Source organism: Mixophyes fleayi, chromosome 4 (genome assembly GCF_038048845.1).
Source record: "Mixophyes fleayi isolate aMixFle1 chromosome 4, aMixFle1.hap1, whole genome shotgun sequence".
Classification (NCBI taxonomy): Eukaryota; Metazoa; Chordata; class Amphibia; order Anura; family Limnodynastidae; genus Mixophyes; species Mixophyes fleayi.
Window position 1 is genome coordinate 342580032 of NC_134405.1, and position 16293 is coordinate 342596324.

Genomic DNA, 16293 nt, shown 5'->3' on the forward strand with positions numbered 1-16293 from the left:
TTTAATATAATTAGTGGATTTTATTTAACAAAGCAAAATATTTTTAGATACAAATATAAATGATTCTTTGAAAGGCACTTGATCGTCTTCACCAATTACCAATATCATCCTTTCCCATTAATAATAAAGGTGTTACATGGAAGCCCCTATGATGAGGGTCTGTCATTATAAGACGATCCAGTGAGGCGATGTCAGGCATTTGGACTGTCCTCATAATAACGCTGTTTCATGGCCCGGTACTTCCTCAGGAAGTACAAAGCTTCCAGCTCTTTAATAACAAACTCTCCCCGAGCGATGAGCTCCCTGATCTTCTCCGGGTCGGTTACATGGCTGTTCTTCAGAAAGGCTTTTCTCAGGCGTTCCTTGAAGTAAATCTCACCCTTTGGATATTCGCGTCCCAGGAACAGAAGCTGGAAGGTAAAGGGGAGAGGTGAGTGTCAGACAGGACTGAGGTCTGTGGATTGGAGGTGCGGTACTTACATTCTTATACAGAGTCACCACCTCTGCTCTCAGGGGATTCGCCATTTCCACCACTAGAGAGGACAATCTGTCAGCACATCACTCGGCTGCCGCTCTAATTAAACAGATATAATAAATCTGTGTACTGCTGTACAACTGAACAACTACTACACTGCATGTACGGAAGACAGTACTATATACATATGTGTCCAATTTATATATCCTACATAAATACAGTATGGGGGGGTGATGTATATAATATATAAGGACTGGGGGCGCGGATGTGTTAGTAGGGGGGTGATGTATATTATATATAACTACAGTAGGGCGGGCTATGTAAGTAGGGGGGTGATGTATATAATGTATAAGTGCAGTAGGGGGGCTGTGTAATTATAAGAACAGTAGGGGGCTGTAGGGTAGGTGACATATATAATATATAAGGACAGTATGGGGGGGTGATGTATATAATATATAAGGACTGGGGGCGCGGATGTGTTAGTAGGGGGGTGATGTATATTATATATAACTACAGTAGGGCGGGCTATGTAAGTAGGGGGGTGATGTATATAATGTATAAGTGCAGTAGGGGGGCTGTGTAATTATAAGAACAGTAGGGGGCTGTAGGGTAGGTGACATATATAATATATAAGGACAGTAGGGGGGGGGGGTGATGTATATAATATATAAGTACAGTATGAGGGGGTGATGTATATAATATATAAGTACAGTAGGGGGGGGTGATGTATATAATATATAAGAACAGTAGGGGCGGGGATGTATATAATATATAAGTACAGTAGGGGCAGGGATGTATATAATATATAAGTACAGTAGGGGGGGTGATGTATATAATATATAAGTACAGTAGGGGCGGGGATGTATATAATATATAAGTACAGTAGGGGGGGTGATGTATATAATATATAAGGACAGTAGAGGGGGGTGATGTATATAATATATAAGGACAGTAGGGAGGGTGATGTATATAATATATAAGGACAGTAGGGGGGGTGATGTATATAATATATAAGGACAGTAGGGGGGGTGATGTATATAATATATAAGGACAGTAGGGGCGGGGATGTATATAATATATAAGTACAGTAGGGGCGGGGATGTATATAATATATAAGTACAGTAGGGGTGGGGATGTATATAATATATAAGTACAGTAGGGGCGGGGATGTATATAATATATAAGTACAGTAGGGGGGTTGATGTATATAATATATGAGGACAATATGGGGGGTGATGTATATAATATATAAGTACAGTAGGGGCGGGTATGTATATAATATATAAGTACAGTAGGGGGGGGTGATGTATATAATATATAAGAACAGTAGGGGCGGGGATGTATATAATATATAAGGACAGTAGGGGGGGGTGACATATATAATATATGAGGACAATATGGGGGGGTGATGTATATAATATATAAGGACAGTAGGGGGGGTGACATATATAATATATGAGGACAATATGGGGGGTGATGTATATAATATATAAGTACAGTAGGGGCGGGGATGTATATAATATATAAGTACAGTAGGGGGGTGATGTATATAATATATGAGGACAATATGGGGGGGTGATGTATATAATATATAAGTACAGTAGGGGCGGGGATGTATATAATATATAAGTACAGTAGGGGCGGGGATGTATATAATATATAAGTACAGTAGGGGCGGGGATGTATATAATATATAAGTACAGTAGGGGGGGTGATGTATATAATATATAAGGACAGTAGAGGGGGGTGATGTATATAATATATAAGGACAGTAGGGAGGGTGATGTATATAATATATAAGGACAGTAGGGGGGGTGATGTATATAATATATAAGGACAGTAGGGGGGGTGATGTATATAATATATAAGGACAGTAGGGGCGGGGATGTATATAATATATAAGTACAGTAGGGGCGGGGATGTATATAATATATAAGTACAGTAGGGGTGGGGATGTATATAATATATAAGTACAGTAGGGGCGGGGATGTATATAATATATAAGTACAGTAGGGGGGTTGATGTATATAATATATGAGGACAATATGGGGGGTGATGTATATAATATATAAGTACAGTAGGGGCGGGTATGTATATAATATATAAGTACAGTAGGGGGGGGTGATGTATATAATATATAAGAACAGTAGGGGCGGGGATGTATATAATATATAAGGACAGTAGGGGGGGTGACATATATAATATATGAGGACAATATGGGGGGGTGATGTATATAATATATAAGGACAGTAGGAGGGGTGACATATATAATATATGAGGACAATATGGGGGGGTGATGTATATAATATATAAGTACAGTAGGGGCGGGGATGTATATAATATATAAGTACAGTAGGGGCGGGGATGTATATAATATATAAGTACAGTAGGGGCGGGGATGTATATAATATATAAGTACAGTAGGGGGGTGATGTATATAATATATGAGGACAATATGGGGGGGTGATGTATATAATATATAAGTACAGTAGGGGCGGGGATGTATATAATATATAAGGACAGTAGGGGCGGGGATGTATATAATATATAAGTACAGTAGGGGCGGGGATGTATATAATATATAAGGACAGTAGGGAGGGTGATGTATATAATATATAAGTACAGTAGGGGCGGGGATGTATATAATATATAAGTACAGTAGGGGGGGGTGATGTATATAATATATAAGAACAGTAGGGGCGGGGATGTATATAATATATAAGGACAGTAGGGGGGGTGATGTATATAATATATAAGGACAGTAGGGGGGTGATGTATATAATATATAAGGACAGTAGGGGGGGTGATGTATATAATATATAAGAACAGTAGGGGCGGGGATGTATATAATATATAAGGACAGTAAGGGCGGGGATGCATATAATATATAAGGACAGTAGGGGGGGTGATGTATATAATATATAAGGACAGTAGGGGGGGTGATGTATATAATATATAAGAACAGTAGGGGCGGGGATGTATATAATATATGAGGACAATATGGGGGGGTGATGTATATAATATATAAGGACAGTAGGGGGGTGATGTATATAATATATAAGGACAGTAGGGGCGGGGATGTATATAATATATAAGGACAGTAGGGGGGGTGATGTATATAATATATAAGGACAGTAGGGGGGTGATGTATATAATATATAAGGACAGTAAGGGCGGGGATGTATATAATATATAAGGACAGTAGGGGGGTGATGTATATAATATATAAGGACAGTAGGGGGGGTGATGTATATAATATATAAGGACAGTAGGGGCGGGGATGTATATAATATATAAGGACAGTAGGGGGGGTGACATATATAATATATGAGGACAATATGGGGGGGTGATGTATATAATATATAAGGACAGTAGGGGGGGTGATGTATATAATATATAAGAACAGTAGGGGCGGGGATGTATATAATATATAAGGACAGTAGGGGAGGGGATGTATATAATATATAAGAACAGTAGGGGCGGGGATGTATATAATATATAAGGACAGTAGGGGGGGTGATGTATATAATATATAAGGACAGTAGGGGGGGGTGATGTATATAATATATAAGGACAGTAGGGGGGGGTGATGTATATAATATATAAGAACAGTAGGGGGGGGTGATGTATATAATATATAAGAACAGTAGGGGCGGGGATGTATATAATATATAAGGACAGTAGGGGGGGTGATGTATATAATATATAAGGACAGTAGGGGGGGTGATGTATATAATATATAAGGACAGTAGGGGGGTGATGTATATAATATATAAGGACAGTAGGGGGGGTGATGTATATAATATATAAGAACAGTAGGGGCGGGGATGTATATAATATATAAGGACAGTAAGGGCGGGGATGTATATAATATATAAGGACAGTAGGGGGGGTGATGTATATAATATATAAGGACAGTAGGGGGGGTGATGTATATAATATATAAGAACAGTAGGGGCGGGGATGTATATAATATATGAGGACAATATGGGGGGGTGATGTATATAATATATAAGGACAGTAGGGGGGTGATGTATATAATATATAAGGACAGTAGGGGCGGGGATGTATATAATATATAAGTACAGTAGGGGGGGTGATGTATATAATATATAAGGACAGTAGGGGTGGGGATGTATATAATATATAAGTACAGTAGGGGGGGTGATGTATATAATATATAAGGACAGTAGGGGTGGGGATGTATATAATATATAAGGACAGTAGGGGCGGGGATGTATATAATATATAAGGACAGTAGGGGCGGGGATGTATATAATATATAAGGACAGTAGGGGGGGTGATGTATATAATATATAAGGACAGTAGAGGGGGTGATGTATATAATATATAAGGACAGTAGGGGGGGGGTGATGTATATAATATATAAGGACAGTAGGGGGGTGATGTATATAATATATAAGGACAGTAGGGGGGTGATGTATATAATATATAAGGACAGTAAGGGCGGGGATGTATATAATATATAAGGACAGTAGGGGCGGGGATGTATATAATATATAAGGACAGTAGGGGGGGTGATGTATATAATATATGAGGACAATATGGGGGGATGATGTATATAATATATAAGGACAGTAGGGGCGGGGATGTATATAATATATAAGGACAGTAGGGGCGGGGATGTATATAATATATGAGGACAATATGGGGGGGTGATGTATATAATATATAAGGACAGTAGAGGGGGGTGATGTATATAATATATAAGGACAGTAGGGGGGGTGATGTATATAATATATAAGGACAGTAGGGGGGGTGATGTATATAATATATAAGGACAGTAGGGGGGGGTGACATATATAATGTATGAGGACAATATGGGGGGGTGATGTATATAATGACGAGGAGGGGGGGGATGTATAGGTGACTCACCCCCCGCACCCGATCCTCGTATGGGGTGATAAATATAAATGCCCCTTGAGTCCTGACGTCACCACCAGGGAACTTCCGGGACACCGCGGCGCGGACAGATGACGTCACACCGTCTCCTGGTCTCCATGGTAACGGGGACGCAGCGCTGGGGAGAAATCACTGATCCTGCAGAATGGTGAGAGGGGGACCCGGGGGTGTCAGGTGTGAGGTGTAATATTAATCTGGGGGTGTCAGGTGTGAGGTGTAATATTAATCTGGGGGTGTCAGGTGTGAGGTGTAATATTAATCTGGGGGTGTCAGGTGTGAGGTGTAATATTAATCTGGGGGTGTCAGGTGTGAGGTATAATATTAATCTGGGGGTGTCAGGTGTGAGGTATAATATTAATCTGGGGGTGTCAGGTGTGAGGTATAATATTAATCTGGGGGTGTCAGGTGTGAGGTATAATATTAATCTGGGGGTGTCAGGTGTGAGGTGTAATATTAAGTCTGGGGGTGTCAGGCATGAGGTGTAATATTAATCTGGGGGTGTCAGGTGTGAGGTATAATATTAAGTCTGGGGGTGTCAGGTGTGAGGTGTAATAAGTCTGGGGGTGTCAGGTGTGAGGTATAATATTAATTCTGGGGGTGTCAGGTGTGAGGTGTAATAAGTCTGGGGGTGTCAGGTGTGAGGTATAATATTAATTCTGGGGGTGTCAGGTGTGAGGTATAATATTAATTCTGGGGGTGTCAGGTGTGAGGTGTAATATTAAGTCTGGGGGTGTCAGGTGTGAGGTGTAATAAGTCTGGGGGTGTCAGGTGTAATAATAATCTGGGGGTGTCAGGTGTGAGGTGTAATAAGTCTGGGGGTGTCAGGTGTGAGGTGTAATAAGTCTGGGGGTGTCAGGTGTGAGGTATAATATTAATTCTGGGGGTGTCAGGTGTGAGGTGTAATATTAATCTGGGGGTGTCAGGTGTGATATATAATATTAATCTGGGGGTATCAGGTGTGAGGTGTAATAAGTCTGGGGGTGTCAGGTGTGAGGTGTAATAAGTCTGGGGGTATCAGGTGTGAGGTATAATATTAAGTCTGGGGGTGTCAGGTGTGATATATAATATTAATCTGGGGGTGTCAGGTGTGAGGTATAATATTAAGTCTGGGGGTGTCAGGTATGAGGTATAATATTAAGTCTGGGGGTGTCAGGTGTGATATATAATATTAATCTGGGGGTGTCAGGTGTGAGGTGTAATATTAAGTCTGGGGGTGTCAGGTGTGAGGTGTAATATTAAGTCTGGGGGTGTCAGGTGTGAGGTGTAATATTAAGTCTGGGGGTGTCAGGTGTGAGGTATAATATTAAGTCTGGGGGTGTCAGGTGTGAGGTGTAATATTAATTCTGGGGGTGTCAGGTGTGAGGTGTAATAAGTCTGGGGGTGTCAGGTGTGAGGTGTAATATTAAGTCTGGGGGTGTCAGGTGTGAGGTGTAATATTAAGTCTGGGGGTGTCAGGTGTGAGGTGTAATATTAAGTCTGGGGGTGTCAGGTGTGAGGTGTAATATTAAGTCTGGGGGTGTCAGGTGTGAGGTGTAATATTAATTCTGGGGGTGTCAGGTGTGAGGTGTAATAAGTCTGGGGGTGTCAGGTGTGAGGTGTAATATTAAGTCTGGGGGTGTCAGATGTGAGGTATAATATAAAGTCTGGGGGTGTCAGGTGTGAGGTGTAATAAGTCTGGGGGTGTCAGGTGTGAGTTTCACTCCTTTTGGTTGTGGAAAGGTAATTTTAGGGTGTTTCCTGGATTTTGTTTACAATCTCAGGTCCACTCCCCTAGAGCCCCTCATTTATCCCCCCCATTTCTATCACTCTCTGTCCATCATTGTGATAGGATAGGTGAGAGCTTTGTACTGTAAATTGCTGCTTATTGCTCATTTTTTCTATGACATGTTCTGATAATCCGTTATGTATTTTCTTCTCTGATGTATAGAAAAAAACAACAAAGGCAAGTACACAAGAGAGATGAGTTATAAGATAATAGCTATAGCAGTAAGACAGATCATATATTTATTATGTAAGTAGTATCCGGTTATTCTTTACATCTCTTACATATTGAATATTGGTATAAATTCTAAGGATATTAGGTTCCAGCAAGAGGTTCCCAGGGGCCAAGAAATATTATATATGTAATCACCTGTCTATTGCACTTCCTATTGGAATTTATCATCATCATATATTTATATAGCGCCACAAATTCCGCAGCGCTGTACAGAGAACTCACTCACATCAGTCCCTGCCCCAATAGAGCTTGCAGTCTAAATTCTCTAACATACACACAGACACACACACACAGACAGACAGACAGACAAACAGACTAGGGTCAATTTAATAGCAGACAATTAACTTACCAGTATGTTTTTGTATTGTGGGAGGAATCCGGAGCACCCGGAGGAAACCCACGCAAACACGGGCAGAACATACAAGCTCCTCACAGATAAGGCCATGGTGGGAAATTGAACTCATGACCCCAGTGCTGTGAGGCAGAAGTGCTAGCCACTAAGTCACCGTAATGCCCATGGGTCTTTATTGCAAAGCTGTCAAATAATTGGTGTTTTTATTGTGCAATGGTCACTAGGATGCTCTCTATATTGTATTTAGGCCATTAGAATTCTCTATGTATTTTGTAAATTTGTTCACTAGAATGCCCTCTTTAGTGTATATTGGCCACTAGAATGCTTGCTGTATTTTAGGGGGCGGGGCTGTGTCAGTATTGGGGTGATGTATATAATATATCACTATATTTTATATCGGTCACTAGAATGCTCTCTGTATTGTATATCGGTCACTAGGATGCTCTCTGTATTGTATATCGGTCACTAGAATGCTCGCTGTATTGTATATCGGTCACTAGAATGCTCTCTATATTGTATATCGGTCACTAGAATGCTCTCTGTATTGTATATCGGTCACTAGAATGTTCTGTGTTTTGCACATTCTTCAGTAGAATGACCTCTGTGTTGCACATTGGTCACTAGAATACATGTCCTATTGTGCGGAGAAAAGTTCTGTCCATCTACCTGTAAAACAGGGAATTCCTCTTCACCCCCAACGGGTCATTTAAATATTAGTGTCCTGCAAAAGAAAACAGTTTTTCCATTGTGCGTTTGTGCACTAAATCTTTACTTAGCCACGGCGCTCCCTTCCGCCTAACTCCTCTCTTTGAAAAGTAGAAGCTTTTGAACCCACAGCAGATGCTATCATTTCAGCCTGTATATTGATGCACTCACTGGTAAAGATTGATGCATTTGAGTAACAGGACACACGACGACTCAAAACAACATTTGTGCTTTTGTAAATGACCCATCTGGGGCTTCACAGTCCGTGCATCTGCCCTGGGCATGTTCAGCAGAGCGGGAACCTTTTGCAGCATCCCTGGGATCCTTTTAACCCCTGTCTCCACAAACATTGATAGTGCATAGAGGAGTCAATGTGTTAAGCCCATTATGATGCCAATCGGGTTTAAAACAGCCTAATTGTCGCCAAGTCTTTTAAGGACTACTGTGCGCTTTATTACAGAGACTGTGTTTGGGGGGATACAGGCATAATGCAAGTTGGTAATTTTCTTAAGCTTCTCTATTAGTAGAGCTTCTCTCTACAGTTCCTCTGTGTTAAGACTGCATCTCCTAGGATTATACATGTAATTGAGGTGTGTCGCTGCAGTATTTACCACCCGGTGAGATATATGTGTCAGATGGCATCACAGCATTGTCTGCCATTCCGGCCTGGCACAGTATACTGCTCTGTGACTCTCTATGCTGCGCTGTCTAGCTCATTATATAGCCTGCTTATTGCTGAGATCATACAGTGTACAACAATCTTCTCAGAAATAAGATATTAACCAACTTACACTGCATTGTAAAGAACATCCCCAAAATCAGAGGCAAAGGGGCCTGTTTAAAAATATCTGTATTCTACAATTTCCAAAGCACATAGATAAGGTATTGTGCCCACTGTACACTCGTTCTGTTTGGTCAGTGACTAATATTAAATGAAAATTTCCGTTGCTGCCAGAGGCCAAGAGTTGACCATGCTGAGAATATGTCAGACGTACATCATCTTCTACACACAGCGTTGCAGTCCTATATTCTGCTTGACTGATGTTCAGCCTAACAATCCGCCAGGAACAAGTGATAAGACTGAGGCATGAGGCACACATGCTGACTGGGCTGGAGATAGAGGCACCAGTGAACCAGTTGGTCATTTTGTAACCAATTAGTATTAGTGTGACAGGATGCACCTCTTATGCCACCCTGTCTGTTGTTGCTGGGGACAGGCTGGGCCTGCCTTGCCACCATTCTTTTTCTTTATCCCAGATTGCGCCGCTCTAACCGCAGTAGGAGGGGCCTACTGCCACCACTAGGCTCCTTCACCGATGCCAAGAGCTGCTTCCATCTGTGTAACCATCACTGCTTGTGTAACCTCTCACTGGGCACCTGGGCTGGTACCCCTGACCTCTTCCTTTAGATCAGGGCTACTGTGGATAGTTCCCCCTGGCCTATCACACTGGCCAGAGCTGCAAGGTAGTGTGCAAAGCGTTGGTACTGGAATGCTGGGTACCAACCTCAGAACATCTGGATAAAGGATTAGATTGGTCTAATCAGTGGTCACAGGAATTCACTGCAGGTAAGTAGGCGTCAAAGCAGGGTATTGAAGCAGTTATGTTTTATTAGCTCAAGTGTCCTAATAAGGACAGTTACACTAGTTTGTGGTACTAGTGATCTCCAGAAAGGTACAGATGGTATAATACATTACATGGTCAAACAGTCCGCTTTTTATACAGATTAACACAGATACCCTCGTAGAAGGTAATCTGCCCCTCTAACCAATCCAGGTGCTTCATGCAGCCTGCACATAAATCAGCATGGAGGGGCTTAACACCTTTTTACATTGATGCTAGTGGCACCAACGTCTGAGGTTTTATATTGAGTGTTTACCATCAGTATATAACATTTATCTCTAATCTTTCTTTTAACGCAATTTAACTTGCAAAATTCACATTAATATGTGATCACTTGCATCCAGAGTCTTACAGATATAGGAAGGTTACCAGCAACTCTAGTTACCCCCACCTGTGCTTTCAAGCTCAGCAGATATGTTGGTCACTCAGCGATGAAAAAATCTAATTAACATGAGATTTTCTGTCTCCAGACAGTTTCAAAACACAGCCCATCCACATATATGCTTACTTGGGATTTCCTATAGAAAACTTACAAAACCCAAACATGACATACTGTCTCAGAAGTCAATCCCTCAGAAATCAGTACAATTCTAATACACAGTATCAAAAATCAGTACATCTGCAATGATATAAATTAGCACAATGCGCTAATAACGTAAATATATTTATACAATAACTTATTTATAAGTGATCCAGCCACAATTAGTATAGTCTCTCAGAGGCTGGAGACCTAAAACTCTCCTGTATGATCAATATAGCAGCTGGTATTATTGTTAGTAACATTTATTTGTAGAGTGCAAGTATTTTCCAAAGTGCTTTACAATTAGGAACCAATACAGTTGTAGAACATGACGGGATGTTAGCAGACAGACAAAGTGGTAAGAGGGCGCTGCCCACCACTTTATAATCTCTTAAGATTGTGTTAACTGTAGAAAAGGTGTTTTTTTAATTAGACATTGGATTCAGTACTTAGTGTATAACATAGCCGAGGGAGGTCTATGTTTGTTCCTGGAAGGTAGCACACCTTAAATAGCATTATATTTCTGGACACAGGACATTACAGGCAGGGAAATGTGGTCTATTCTTGGCCCTACTATTGTCTCCTCTTTACATAGAACTCTCCTCACCCCTTTATCCTATCTGGTCTGCCCCACTCGGCGGTCTCCCTGTACACCACCTTCACCAACGCTCTGGACTCTGCCTCTTCTTTCCATCTGTGCCATTCCAAACCCCAGCCTGAGCACATACTTCCAAACACCACTGGAGGAAATCTCATTACTTGGCATTTCCTACAGCCCTCTCCCTCGCCAAACATCCCTGATTTGTGACATTCTCTTTTCTGCCCCACATCCCACTCCTTCCCTGACCCCCCCTCCCACTCCTTCCCTCCAGCCCCCACCTCTTGTGTTCCTTCCATCCCACTACTGGCGACGAAGTTCATTCTCTTTCATTATCCTCTCCCCACTTAACCTGACCCCTAGATCCCATCCCCTCTCCCCTTCTTTGCTCCCACCTTGCTCATCTCTTCAATGTGTCCATCTCCACTGGCATCTTCCCCTCATCCTTCAAACATGCTCTTGTATTACCCATTCTTAGAAAGCCCAATCTTGAATCCACCTCCCTATCTAACTAGCGGCCTATCTCTGTAATCCCTTTGCATCAAAATACTTGAGATGTTGTCTATAACATAGTTACCTCTTTAACAACTCCCTCTGGCTTCCGCCCCCTGCACTCCGCAGATACAGCCTTGGCCATAGGCACAAATGATCTTCTTTGGCCAAATTCCTACTTATCCTTTTGGACCTCTCTGTGGCCTTTGACACCATGGATCACCCTCTCTTACTACACACCCTTTATACCATTGGCCTTTCTGACACCGTCCTCTCATGGTTCATGTACCTAGCCAATCGCTCTTTCTCTGTTTCTACCTCTGGTCCTGCCCCCCATCCACCCTTCCTGTAAAAGTCCCTCTGGGTTCTATCCTTGGCCCACTGCTTGTCCCTGGGTGAACTCATCAGTTCTTTCGGCGTTTAGCATCACATCTATGTCGACGACACTCAACTCTACTTCTCATCTCCTGACCTCTTCAATCTATAATTAATGCTGCAGCTAGATGTATCTTCCTCTCTCACTGCTCCCCATCGGCCTCATCTCTCTGCCAAGCCTTACACTTACTCCCTTTCCCTTACAGAATCCTCTTCAAACTCCTCACCCTCACGTACAAAGCCCTCTCCAACTCCACTGCTCCCTACATCTCCAACCTCATCTCCATACATGCTCCCTTCTGCCCTCTCCGGTTGGCCAATGACCGTCACATCACGTCCCCTTTGGTAACCACGTCTCGCTCCCGAATCCAAGATTTCTCCAGTGTTGCCCCCCACCACTGGAATGGTCAGACTATCGCCTAGCCTGTATAGCTTCACACGCTGCTTGTAGACCCGCTTGTTCATTAAAGCCTACCATTCCACTAGGAAGTATACCTCACCCTCTTTATCTTATACTCCGCTTTTCTGATTTCTAGATTCCCTTACACTCACTCACCCCCATGTGTCACCCATTTGTCTGCCCCTTTCCGTTTAGACAGGGAGCAGGGCCTTCTTCCTTCCTGTTCTCATTACCTAGAACTCTTGCTCACCAGCCACACCGTGCACCTCCTCCTTGGGCTCTCTGCCCATTGACTCCACTCCTCCATTGTCTTCACACCTCTGTCTCTGATCCTGTTAGTCTCTGAATACACCCCTTGCACCCCATTACCCATCTAGGCTATCAGTAGCTGTGTTGAGAGCTGTAGTGTTATTTGTTTGCTGTATTGTCCATATACTGTCTTGTTGTTTGCCCTCTGTACGGCGCTGCAGACCTCATGTGGTGCCCTATAAATAAAGTATAATAATAATATTCCTAAATACAATTATTATTGGGGAATGTACTATATTGTGTGTTTCTTCATTCAGTCATCCAAAGGGACATCAGCCACTTCTCGGAAGAAAGGAAAGCTCAGCAAAGCTGAGAAACTGAGGCTGCAGAAAGAGGAGGAAGAGCAGAAACAGCGGGAGGAAGGTTGTATATCGCTGCCAATGGGCCTCATCTGTCCGCTCAGGGGGGATTCCAAACCTTTCTCTTATCGTGTACCCCCTTATACCCAGTACTCACTATCCTGACATAATACTGACTTTGAATATAAAACATATTTCTGTGTTTTTGCACTTTGTATTCTTAACTTATACAATAAACTGTTATGATACCAGGTTCGACTTCCCCTTGAATCTCTCTGAGATACCTCGGAGGTAGACGTAGTCTGGATTGCGGTTTGAGAGAGGATCTTGTACGATCTAACCACTGGTTCCATGATCCGCTCACAGGTCTAAAAGGAGCTTACAATCTAGATCCTCATCTTCTGTTCTGTGTTACTACCCTGGATCCCTCGCAACGGACCCTGCACACCGCTACATTCAAATTTCATCCTTTCCTCTTGGTGATTCTAAGAGGCTCAAACACGTTGTCACATGTTGTAATTTGTCTTCTAGAGGAAGCTCAGTTACTCGCCCAAGAAATTGAGGCGGTGCGTTTGGAAAAGGAACGTCTAGAAAGAGAAGAAATAGAGCGTCTGAAGGCGAAGGTGAGCGCTATAAATCCTGACGCTGACCGAGATCATCGTATGGTCCTCAGCGGTGTAATTTACTTAGCGCCTTATATTTTGTATATGATGAGAAATATTTGCTGTAACATTTCTGTGTGGTTCCTGCCGCCACCCATACGCCTGGCAGTGAAATTGTTAACGTTGGTGGTAAATTTGCTATAATTTCCATTCCTTGTTTCCCTTTGTTGACAGTAAAAACAACTCTGTGTCTTCCTGCTAAGTCTGTTTGAGAGGCCTCAGGAGTCTTAATTCTAGAAAAACAAACATTCTAAATGAAAGATTATGGGGTCTATTTACTAAAGTGCGATCAGCTGAACACCCGGAGGAAACAGCATTTCATCAATCTGCACAATTTGTCAAGGGGTTAACTCAGGACAAATCCAAGATTTTTCCTGCATTAACCTACTTTTCGTTGATTACCGCAGTCCCGATAAAGTTTACAGGGACTGTGTTGTTAGTCATTTATATAGCAGAGAGAAACATTGCACCCCAGGATGACGTTCCCTTATCTACTCCTGTGGGATCCGGTGAAGCTGGAAAGGCTTTGCATAAGCCCCCGCCAGTCAGATCCATACGTTATACTTTGTGGAGCAGCCATAGTAAATAGCAGCGGTACTGCCTTATACGTGGCTGTGAATTGCGGCGATACACAATGATTGTTACCGCTGCTAAATAATAGACCCTTCTATCCGTAGTACTGTCCTGAGAAGGCAGGAACAACCTAGCTTTGCCTTCTTCCCACGGGTAGATTTCATGTTGCCTTTCCAAATTCTGACAAATAACTAGTTACAGAACGTGAAATGTGACCTGAGCGGATGAAGAGACCACATAACCCAAATCTCTCTTATAACAGCAACTGGAACACCGAGAGGAGGAACTCGGTGAATATCGACTGCTGATCGATGAGAAGCTGGAGGCCGCAGACCGGTGGAGGAGAGACGTGCGGATACAAGCCAAGGTCTCTCTAATTAACCAATCAGAAGTTTTCTTGTGGGTGACAGCTGATGAAAATGATCTGTACAGTCCTCTGTTTCCGAACCTTCAGGAGACCGCGAAGGACCTTTTATTTATATAGTGCCAACATACTGCAAGCGCTGTACAGAGAATGTAGTGTAATTATAAAAAATGCTCCTATATAGATAAATATATATGTGCAGGAGACATATTTCTATCACACAATGAACTATGTGTTAATATTCATTAACTAGATTTAAAAAAGGTGAATTTACGTTCCACAGGGTGCAAAATAATAATAATAATTTAGTAGTGTTACACATCTAGTAAACCTGTAATGTCCGGTAGATTCTCTATAAGAATCAGTAGAATATAGTCACATCTGCCAGTTATATCATACAGTACTGTGCTAAAAGTAAGACTTCAACAATCACTGCAGAGGAAGTCAGCTTGTAATATATTTTAGTTGCCAGCAGGGGGAGACATAACACCACGCTGGTTTGTAATATGCAGTTTAGTTTGAGTGTTGCCCATTCTCATGACTATTATATGGAAGCCAATGACATTACTCTGCTACAGCACAGCGACTCCTCTATCATCATCATCATTTATTTATATAGCGCCACTAATTCCGCAGCGCTGTACAGAGAACTCACTCACATCAATCCCTGCTCCATTGGGGCTTACAGTCTACATTCTATAAACACACACATACAGACAGGAAGAGACTAGGGTCAATTTTGATAGCTGCCAATTAACCTACCAGTATGTTTTTGGAGTGTGGGAGGAAACCGGAGCACCCGGAGGAAACCCACGCAAACACAGGGAGACACAAATAAGGCCATGGTCGGGAATCAAACTCATTCAGCTAGGTGGATGGAGGGACTGATATACTGGGTGTGTGGCATGAAGCAGCCATTGAGGCTACTGTATAATTATACTATTATTAATCTCTGCTTGTATCCCTTCATAGTGGGATCGTTACATGCTGTGTGACGGAAGCCCGGACCCCACAATACCGCAGGAGATTAACACCTTTATGAGTCTGTGGAGCGAGGAGACCAGCGAGGATTTCCAGTCCGTGCTCAACAAAAGCCGACTGGTTCTAAGTGTGAGTGTTCATCCTCCTGTTCTCAGTGTATATTACCGCGCTTTCACACATACTCTGTTACTGCTTGGTGTCCTGTTGGTGGCTGATTTCTATCAATGACTACCACGGTCACAGGAGTGTAAGCTACATCTGACTTATTTAAATGCTTTATCCATTTACAGTACATATATAATGGGCTAGATTTACTAAAGGGCTGTTTGCTCAAACCGCCACTTTTTGACTATTTACTAAAGTCCAAACTGCCGTTAAAACATCCAGAATAGACATTTTTTTAAACCACCAATTTACAAACCGCTGTCCCGATTTTACCAATGATGAACCTACAAACAGCCGGATTTACTAAGCTGAGGTTTTCAAAACCGCAGCAAAACAGCCAAAATAAAAGAGGTGGTTGTAAGTGGTGAGATTGGTCAAACAGCTGCTGTTTGAGCTATTTTGCAATTCAGAACATAAGTAAAAGCACCATTGACATTTAAATTATTGTAGCAGTCGTTATTTTTTGATTAAGGGGCAAAATG

The 16293-nt window shown here is 42.2% G+C and overlaps 2 protein-coding genes across 5 annotated transcripts in view; one reads left to right on the forward strand and one right to left on the reverse strand.

The window, feature by feature from the left end:
* ETFRF1 (electron transfer flavoprotein regulatory factor 1) lies at nt 1-5461 on the reverse strand. Of its 3 annotated transcripts, none has more exons than XM_075210759.1 (3): nt 5372-5461; nt 481-572; nt 1-410 (listed from the first exon to the last, which is right to left on the reverse strand). In XM_075210759.1, exons 2-3 carry the CDS (start codon nt 523-525, stop codon nt 192-194), a joined length of 264 nt encoding a protein of 87 aa, XP_075066860.1. In that variant the 5' UTR covers nt 526-572; nt 5372-5461; the 3' UTR covers nt 1-191. The 3 variants fall into 3 exon arrangements, with proteins under 3 accessions (XP_075066860.1, XP_075066861.1, XP_075066862.1); XM_075210760.1 differs by having other exon boundaries at nt 481-566; nt 5372-5460; XM_075210761.1 differs by having other exon boundaries at nt 481-533; nt 5372-5454.
* DNAI7 (dynein axonemal intermediate chain 7) overlaps nt 5452-16293 on the forward strand; it is a 26836-nt gene continuing 15994 nt past the window's right edge. For both annotated transcript variants that reach the window (XM_075210757.1, XM_075210758.1), the window contains exons 1-5: nt 5452-5546; nt 13025-13130; nt 13598-13689; nt 14564-14668; nt 15638-15775. In XM_075210757.1, coding sequence (XP_075066858.1) covers nt 5544-5546; nt 13025-13130; nt 13598-13689; nt 14564-14668; nt 15638-15775 — 444 coding nt within the window. In that variant the 5' untranslated portion in view covers nt 5452-5543. The remainder of the gene's footprint in view (nt 5547-13024; nt 13131-13597; nt 13690-14563; nt 14669-15637; nt 15776-16293) is intronic.

What these genes read in the sequence shown, in the direction of transcription:
- ETFRF1 (XM_075210759.1), bottom strand. Translation starts at nt 525, where the DNA reads ATGGCGAATCCCCTGAGAGCAGAGGTGGTGACTCTGTATAAGAAT. An exon ending in TGGTGACTCTGTATAAGAAT is followed by an intron (nt 411 to 480) that starts GTAAGTACCGCA and finishes TTTACCTTCCAG; the next exon opens with CTTCTGTTCCTGGGACGCGA.